We start from the raw sequence: 9764 nt of genomic DNA on the forward strand, positions 1-9764 counted from the left end.
TGGAGAAAATGCAGTGCTTTTAATTCCTGACCAACACCAAACCTTATCAAATTTCCATACAGGTAAATGGGAAGATGAGGGCCAGTGAGGCAGCTGAACAACAGAGAGAAGAGCAATCTTTTAAAATCTTTTAAAAGATTTTACACACAGTGAGGCTCCATTTGCATGATCTTGTGACCTCTCAGTAGGACAAAAACATCACTTGACATATTACTATTATTTAAAAGATGCAATATGGAAGACTTATTTGGTAGTAGGGTTCACTGAAAAGAAAGATATTTCATCAGAACATTACAGATTGCATTATTTTTTCTTCAATAATTTCTAAGTATAACTCAATATTAGCATTCATCTGCAAAACTCTTCACAGTACTAGTCCCAGCTTTTTGAGAATTGTCTACCCTAATCAGTGAAAGTATTCCTGGAGTCAGCAGATTCAGTTTTCATACCATCTGAAAGTCTCAGTATCTGGAAATCTCAAATTGTACAAGGCTTTCAGTTCTAAAAATCACTTACTAGCTTCACTAAATACACAAATTTTCTTCTCAGATATGATGCATGGGGATATATTCCGAATATTCTGAAAGTAACATTAATTTATAAATAACATTAAAACAGAAAGCATTTACATGATAGGAAAGTGTTAAGAAAGAGTAAACCCTGCTTTCTCTCAACTTCTATGTGTGCAAATTTGTCCTACTGTAAACAAACTTTCTCCATAAGATTTAAAGATCTCCTTCTTTATCTTTGTTGACCTCAGTACAGAAATTTCCCAGTGTTTAGAGTTAAACTATATATTTTATCCAGAAAAAAATAATCAACAAAATGACAACTAAAATACGACACCAGTATCTTTCTGAATCTTAAAGCTGCAATACAAATTGAAGAGATTAAAAATACAAAATGTAGCACAGCATTTGCAATTATTATTTTAAATGTAACAGAGTTGAAAGGCTACAGCATACATTAAAGTTTTTCTTTGAGAACACATTATTAATTTAAAGAACAGTGAGGGATATAAATCAGCATCCATATATATTTTTCACCTTCAACAAAGAATTGCTTGCTATGACTGTATATATTAACTATATCATGGCATCTGTGAAAAGCAGTTCAATCAGCAGATCTTTTACACAACCTATAAGACAAACTTTGGAGACTATGATAGATACAAAAACATTTATTTGTCTTTAAAATAATTGCGTTTCATAGCATGCTTTTTTAATTTTTCCAGAAATTTCTCATTAGTACCTATCTAAAATGTATTGTCCCTATATAACTATATATATATAATGTATAAAATGTATAACTAACAACTGATTCACATATGCTCTTGCCGGAGTATGTTGTTGCCAGGCAACCGCTATAAAGCATTTTGCACGGCTTGCAAAAATCTGAATGAATGATTTGAAGCAAGATTATTAAAAAAAAAAAATAGGAAGAAAACTCACTACTGTAATGACATGAATAATTTCTTATGTATTTTCAGAATTCATAGAGAATGTTCCTTCCATAATTACTGATTTGAGAAAGGACAACTCCTTTGAGCAGGATTTGAAGGGCATTTTATAAGAAGAAAATTTGTGTTGTATGCATCCAGCTAACATTCCCTCTTGGATTCTGAACCAAACCCACAGAAGTTAATGCGTTTCTTTAAATTGACTTCAGGGTCTTTGATCAGGTCTTTAATGTCTGCCATAGGACAAAAATAACAGACTACTAAACAACGCCCCCCCCACAAAAATAAATAAATAAATAAATAAATAAATAAAAGGCTATAATCTCCCAAGAGATACAAAATCTAAATGAAATGTTACCACCTCAACATATGCAAGTGAGGAAGGTCAAGTCTACAAACACTTCTTGTAGTCTTCCTACAGCTAAGGTATAATCTCACTGAGGCTAATGGTATTACACACAAGAGTAAAAATAGAAGCATTTATAATCCATTGATAACAAGAAAGCAATATGCTATCTGCCACAGAGAAACTATTTTTTCTGTTTAAATAAGTGCCTATCCATTATGAAATTTACAGGTATTTGGCTATCAGACCCCTTGAGAATTAAGTGAAAAAACACATCAAGAAAAGCAATTGGGAAACAGAAACTCAGAAGCACTTAATACAAGTCTGACTCATAAGTTTCTTTAAACACAGACATTAGCATAAAAAAGTTGCACTTTTTGTCCTTGTTTACAATGCCGAAAGATATTTTTTTCAATTTGCTACACAATATGCTTAATCAATAAAAACTGGTCCAAAGTTCAAAATGACTGTTCTTGCCATACTAACCTAATTGGAAATCCATATATTTTCTATTTAATTCTGCAAAACCAGTCATGTAACTATAGCACAAAAAAAGTATTGAAAACAGTAATTATTGGTATTTAAAATAGTACTTTCAGTATCAAGTAGTAAATGTGACTAGCGTCCTTAATGGATTACAGTGAAATCCTTTTAATTCCCTATCTTAGGTTGTCTAGAACTAGCATGAAAAATGAACTCCTTTACATGGAAGGAATCTGGCATCTAAATCCTGTAGGTCTGGAGCTTTACTGAAATTAAAATAAATTCATTATAAATAGGAATTAAGTTCTTAAAGTCTCATTTAAATTATTTTCATGCTGAGATGTAATGCATAGTTTAAGTCACATGTTATGATACAGTTATAAATGCCATTCTCAGTGCTTTCAAAAAGAGTAAGCAGATTTGCTATAGGTAACAATACAAAATAATCTGTGGAAAGGATATCCATTCCAGGCTGCACTCTTTGCTTGGGCTTTTCCATCTGTTTGTTTGTTTGTCTTATAGCTGCTATAGCATAAGAGAACATGAAGAACCCTTGCTCTGTCCCCTGTATTCATCATGACCCACTTGCAAAGCAATTGTCATCAATCAACATAACCTCAAACTTAGGGCACAGATTGTCCTGGCAGATCCCTTCACTTTCTTCACCCTATCAATTATTATCATCAATATTACATATTATCAATTAAATGTTAAGATTTTGTAAAGCACATACTGCGCTCAAAAGGAACTAAGTGGCAATCAGAGGTTCATGTCTGTAACATTGTTAACCCTGTCTTCAGCCAATCAGTGTTACCAGCAGAAGGAAAAACACTATGCTTCTCTCCAAAAAGCTATCTGTAATGACTTAAAAGTATAGTTAAAAGCGGGGGAGTTTATACAGTAAAACTTTTCATTTGATGACTAACAGCATCCTGTTATTTATTACTCAAATGAGACTGACTGGCAGGTACAATTTTCTCTTTGGATAGCAGAAGCAGAGTATAAGTTGAACCAATGAAGAAATAATTCTACTCAGTATGTGGAAACATAAAAAGAAAAAAAAAAAAAAAGGCATTTATAGGAAAAAAAAAAGGCATTTATAGGAAAAAAAAAAAAAAAAAAAACATTTATAGGAAAAAAAAAAAAAAGCATTTATTCACCAGCTCAGTGAAAAAATCCATTAGATGGGATTCCTTTATTCTGTGGCTAAGGTGTGCCAAAAATAAGGAGAAAACAAACAAACAAAAAGATTGTGACTTTGAAGGTTGATTTGGGTCAAAACAAGTGACCGAAGTGACACAACACTCATTTTTAATTAGACTTCCTAATGTAACATCAAATTACTTTTCCTTCTAAGAAACAGCACTTCAACTAGGCATGAAATCCTTGCAACTTAGTCTATTAGGAGACAACAAAGGGATTCCAATCTGCTACAGGAAAGTTTCAGCTATGAGCACAGCCAGCACAGTATAAAATTGTGTCATATGAATTTTAATGTAACACAACTATGAAAGACTCCAAAACAACAAAGGCAGCACAGTCCTATTCCACACTACACAAATGACCTATTCTGATCCAAACAGCACACCACATTACAATCAAATTTATTTCAAAAGAGGGTCACACAGGTCAAATGTAATGGCTGCAAGAATGAGGTATTTCCTTTAGGTAATATTAGAGAAAAGCAAAACATCAAACAGTGCAGGAATGCCAGAATACTGAAAATAAAGACATATTTTAGGGTACAAGGAAACTAGCTCTTAAGAAGATGTTTTAATTACAGCCTTCCTCACTTACTACAATTTCTAAATTTCAAGGATACATGATATCTTCATAGAGCCATCGCAAGTATACATGTTGAGAGAGAACATTACATAGGTTTCAGTACTTATTTCAAGGCACCATTGAGCTGTTTTATACACAGCCCATGCTTAACAAAAGTAAGAAGATAATCTAAGTGGTCTAAGTGACTGGATACTTCTTCATGGCCTAACACCTCCACAGCAGAAACCATTGTATTCCCAGTGGAGACAGATGTCAGCTTCTAACAAAAACAGAGAGGCTGGTAAAGCTCCTCATTTTGACATGCTGAGTATCCAACCTGAAGTTGAAAGAAATAATGTAAAGATATCAGAATAACAGGGTCTGCTGGAAAATGCCAGACTGTCAGAAAATATACAGTGGTACATTAAGATGTTAATCTTAAATAGCTCCAAGTCCTGACTTCTCGATTCAGAATGGACATTTGTCCATCCTCTATGACTGGAGGCAGCACTTGCTCATAGTATGAACTTAATTTGAGTATATGTAAGGAGTAGGTAGCCAGGGTAACAAGTGCACTTACTGCAAGTCATAGCCATAATAAGTCAAAAGTAAACATGTGACACCTTAATAATACAAACAAAAGAAACAAAAAACTTATGAAGAGTTTCTATTTTACAAAGTACAAAATCAATAAAGTGAGGCACACAGAAGAAGCTTTACAACTAAGGTTTTTGAAAAATAAATTCTTGGGAAATTAAATCCTATCTGAAAATTCACCCCAATACAAAAATAAATAAATAAATAAAATTACGAAATACACTATCTGCTTTTGCTCTACAGTATTATGTCACTCAATTGTACCTAAGACTTCACAGGTTGCATTATACTGAAGTATTTTCCTTTTGATTCCCAGCCAGGGCTCCCTCAGTCACAAAACAAGACAAAATAAAAGCTGCACTGGAAGAATTTCCATCATGACTTGGCTACCAGCCTAAAGGTTAGAATTAGTTTTATGGCCCAAGTCTAGCACTACAATTGGCATTAGTCACCTTGGCTCTCCAATTTCTAATCTACTTTTCAGGAGACATCAAAATATTCATAGAATGTAGACTATTATGACAACAACAACAACAAAATCAATAACTCCCAGTGTATAAGAATAAAGCATAACCAGCAAGAGATATAAGTCTATTTACAAAGTTATCTTACCCCTAGCTTGCAGAACCCATAGCTCTCTTACCCACTTTTAATATTTTCTGGAGATTAAAAATATTCATTTGTTAACAAACATTTATATCCCTGAAAGCCAATGCATTCACCTACATTATGACAGCTCTAGTGTAATTGATTAAGGTCTGTACCAGGAGATAGATTTAAGGGGAAAAATACAAACTTTTAATGTTTCACTTGGTGAATAAAAAATGCATTAATTTAGAAATTCAGTCACCAGAATCCAATTAGCTATGAATATATACACACATATTCATACCTTTCAACCATCACATCTCATTTGAATTTTGATGCTATTTTCTATAAAATACAATCAATTTTATATTGTACTTAATAGATTTATTCATCCCCATACGTCATATTTAAGCTTATACTACCACCTGCCTGAGGCTGTGTGGTCTGAATTGTCACCCGCACACACCTCTTCAATAGGAGAACATTCTCCATAGACACTGTACAAACTGTTTCACTTCTGTTTAGTGCGCAAGTACAATAATCCTTTTGACCACAAATACTATTTGCTTCCAAAAAAATGCAGTTACTCGTTCTTCCCCCGAAAAGTCAGATGTATGTCTGGAATCTACTTTAAGTTGTGCCAAAATGAAATATCAGTGCTTTCACAATTTCATTCTCAGAAGCCAGCAAATATTGTCCAAAATTGCTGTAATATGAACTCCACATTTGTTGCATGTACGTTATACGCAAAGGTATATACGTATTTGCATGTATAGAGATATGCATATGCACAATTTCACATTTAAAGGACTCTGAGACACCTTCAAATACAGAGTTGCAAATCAAATAGATCAACTCTGCTTCCAATTACCAACACCAAGGTGATGTGAAACCATCATCCCACTGCTTTGTATTGGGCCCATCCAGCAACATTACTGAGCTGGGGAAAAACACTAAAGCTTAAAAATTGTTTCTTCAGAAAAAAAAAAAAAAAAAAAAAAAAAAAAAAAGCATGACATGCATAAAGCAACTCTTGGGTTGAAAAATCATTAATGGGAGCATCCATTCTCTTTGGATTTACACCTTCCCTCAAACATTCAGACTTCACACTATTAAAGATTCGGACCAAAGTCTTCAGCGTTCTTCTGGAATTAACAACCCTGCCAAGGCAGAAAAGTGCTCCAAAGGTCAATTATTTATGATGAGTCTCCCACCATCCCGCATGCTGTGTCTGCGAGCAGAGCACAGCATCTGTGGAGGACAGTGGAGAGAGAGGAGGAAATAAATATTAGCACTGTGATAAGCTCACTTGGCTTGACTTGTGGGGCAGGGTGGGAGGAGATAGAAGGTGAAGGTTTCAAATGGTCCCTGCTCTACTGGGTTTCAGGGAAAGCAGGGGGAGGCAACCCACCTTCCTGGAGGGCAAAACAAGTATTTTTTAACCTCTACTTCTCTGCACACACAGAGAAAATAAAGCAGGATGAGCCCTAAAGACATACTCCATCCATCCTCCACAGCTCCACCAGGTTTGATCCCCAGCCCACAGGGAGCCAGGTCTTTTGGGATTACTGGCAACATCAGCAGCTGTGCAAGGCAGCATAGGCCTTGGGGCTTCCATCTCCCTTGAGCCTTCTCCCCCCACCCGAAAGAGCAGAAGAAAGCCCAGACAGTTGAGTCCTGGGAGCGCCTGAAGTTTAGGAGATGCTGGCCGTTGCCTAACCGCATGCACTCTATTCCAACTTTGCTGCCTTTCCAAGGCTTGCTGTACCCCATCAGCAAAAGTGCCCGTGGCCAGCCTGAGAACACGATGTTATCTTAGTCCTCCCTGAGCATCCCGGTGGGTACCAAGGCCAGCTGTGAGGCTGCCCCCAGTTTCGCATACCGTCACTTTCTGCAGCTGCCCTTGCATCTTTGCGGCTGTCACCCTCTGCCCACCCACCCCCACGTCCTCGGGCACCAGCCTCCCCACTTTCCTCAGTTGTTAGCTTCACTACGACCCTCCAATATTTCTAGCCTTCGCCCTGATTGAAGGCATCCCTTTCCCCAAACGGGAGGGTTGTAGGGGTGAGGAAGGAGCCGTGCACAAAGTTTCTACAGATCCTGCCTGCACCTCCTTCCTTCTCTGCCTCCCCCAGAGCCTCTGCTGGAGGCAGCACGGAGAGGGGCAGCTGGGGGAAGGGACGCCCGAAGGGGGATGGATGCTCGCCCGGCCCGAGCCGTGAGAGCCGGAGGGACGGGGCGAGGCTCCCCGCGGACCGTGCGCCGGGAAGGCGCCAGCGGAGGGATGCGGCGGGCAGGGAGCGGGGAGAAACGAGCTCTCTGCGATGTGCAATGGCAGCACATCCCCACCGACCCCTACAGAAGGGAGCAAAGTGCAAGCAGCAGAGGCGGCGGCGGCAGGAGGAACAGCAGCAGCAGCGGTAGCAGCAGCAGCAGGTCGCCGCGCCCTGTGCTGCTGGCCCCGGCCCGGGGCACCGCCGCTCCCCAGGCCCCCGCGGCGAGCAGGGCAGGCGAAGGGAGAGCTCACTCACCCCCAGCTTCCTGCTGCGGATTTTCACGTAGCCCTGCTTGACTATATCGTTAAAGTTGGAGGCCATGGCCAGCGCTGCCTGCTTCCTCCCCTCCGCGCCCGGAGTCCTCCTCCTCTGCCGCCTCCTCCTTCTCCTCCTCCTCCTCCTCCTCCTTCCCCGGGCCCTCCCGGGTGCCGCCGGCCGCCGGCTCCGGAGGCGCCTCTGGCATCCGGGCAGCGGCAGCAGCCGCCGCGCTCCGCTCCTCGCCGCCCCGCTCCGCGCCAGGCGGGGGCCACCCGCGTAAGGCTCCGCCGCCGCCGCTCCCCGGCTCCGCACCGCTCCGCTCCGCTCCGCACCGCTCCTCCCGTCGGCGGCCCAGCGGGCGGGGCAGCGGGCGGAGCGGAGCGGGGATACCGCCCCCGGCGCCGCGGCCGCGCAGCCCGCCCCCAGCCCGGCCCTGCTGGCCGCGGGGGGCCGAGGGTGGCTGGCCGGGGGGCGAGCCTCGGAGTCGCCGCTTGGCAGGGGGCAGCAGCGCCGCTCGTCCCCGGTTGTGCCGACTTTGCGGGAGGAGGAGGGTGGCGGATCCATGAGAACACACGGCCCGGGAGGGCATTTTTTTGGCGAGCAAGAAGCCACGAAGGTGCCCCCCTGCCAGACGCTGAAATGTAGTGTCTAACGACTAACTCAGTGACACAAAGATTTAAACTACTAAACTTGGGGAAAAAATAAAAAATGAAGAAAAGCACAAGTCTCTTCTGAACTTGATAAATGAGCTGCCACACAAGGGTACTCTGTGCCCCCCACAGTGATGACCATGCCCCTAATTATACTGCTCCTCGAGATTGATCTATCAATAAATAAATAATTGAGAAGAATGTATTTTAGGAAAAAAAAAAATAATGCTTTTAGAGAGATCAGGGAAAAATATTGGAACTGCTTGTGTTTGGTTTTGTTATACATGAAATGGACAGACAGGAATGAATCTAAACATCTCGAGAAAGAAAAAAAAAAAAACTACAAATGATTGTTTAGAGAGTGTGCATTACCACTGTGGTATAAAAATGCACTCCATAACCATTTTCAGTGGAAAAATTATATTGTTAATGGAAGTTTCAGAAGTCCTTTTTCCTAGATAGCCTCTTTCCAAATGCACCACTGTCTTAAATTATATGGGTCAGGAATTTGTAGCATATACTGTATCCCTATGAGTGCTATACCCACTGGGACTGGGGTGAAGCATATTTCTGTAGCTGAGTTTGTCAGGTGTATTTCAGATTTTTAGAATCGATAGTATTCTTAGCAAATTGATTTTGAAGTTTGTTATAACTTGTTTTTGTATGTCAAACCTTTTGGCAAATTAGACTATCTCAGTAAAGGTCTTGTTGTAAACTTACATCTAGAGATGAATCTTGCAGCTAATACAATCTAGAAAACATTACGCCACTTGGCTGATGGAATTGTGAGGTAAAGATTTGTAACTGCACTCTATATATACATGTATAGGGGAAAAAATAGGCAAATAAAAGAGAAATCTTGATGTTTCTGTTTTCCAAAATATTTTTTTAACTATGATAAAAACATTTTGTTAGCTTACTGGAATCCCACTCAAATAAAAGAAAAAAAAGTTATCAGAATCTTAATATTATGATCTAAAGACTTGCATGTTCTTTGACTGCTGTTGGCTTTCTATCCAAGTGTAACAAGTGTAAAAATTATGATACTAGGCCAAGAAAATTCTCTTTCACCAGAATAACCCTTATTATTATTATTATTATTATTATTATTATTATTATTTTCTGAATTCTTTTGCCATAATCAATTAGTAAACAGTGTGGGAGATGAGAGATTGACTCTCCTTTTATGTCCTAGCAACTTGTTTCCTGATTATATGCATTTTGGAACATCTGCTAGGAGTAAGACTCTGCATTACTTTTATCCAAGAACAAATATCTATATAACCATAAAATTATACATAAAAGATATGATCAGAAGAAAATAATTAGCATATATATATTTG

At 39.6% G+C, this 9764-nt stretch overlaps 1 protein-coding gene across 2 annotated transcripts in view; it reads right to left on the bottom strand.

Annotated features, from left to right (window-relative positions):
- Positions 1 to 8099, bottom strand: part of DOK6 (docking protein 6) — a 247987-nt gene extending 239888 nt beyond the window's left edge. For both annotated transcript variants that reach the window (XM_035319801.1, XM_035319802.1), the window contains exon 1: positions 7769 to 8099. In XM_035319801.1, coding sequence (XP_035175692.1) covers positions 7769 to 7834 — 66 coding nt within the window. In that variant the 5' untranslated portion in view covers positions 7835 to 8099. The remainder of the gene's footprint in view (positions 1 to 7768) is intronic.
- Positions 8100 to 9764: the final 1665 nt, after the last annotated feature.

Source organism: Oxyura jamaicensis, chromosome 2 (assembly GCF_011077185.1).
Source record: "Oxyura jamaicensis isolate SHBP4307 breed ruddy duck chromosome 2, BPBGC_Ojam_1.0, whole genome shotgun sequence".
Lineage (NCBI taxonomy): Eukaryota > Metazoa > Chordata > Aves > Anseriformes > Anatidae > Oxyura > Oxyura jamaicensis.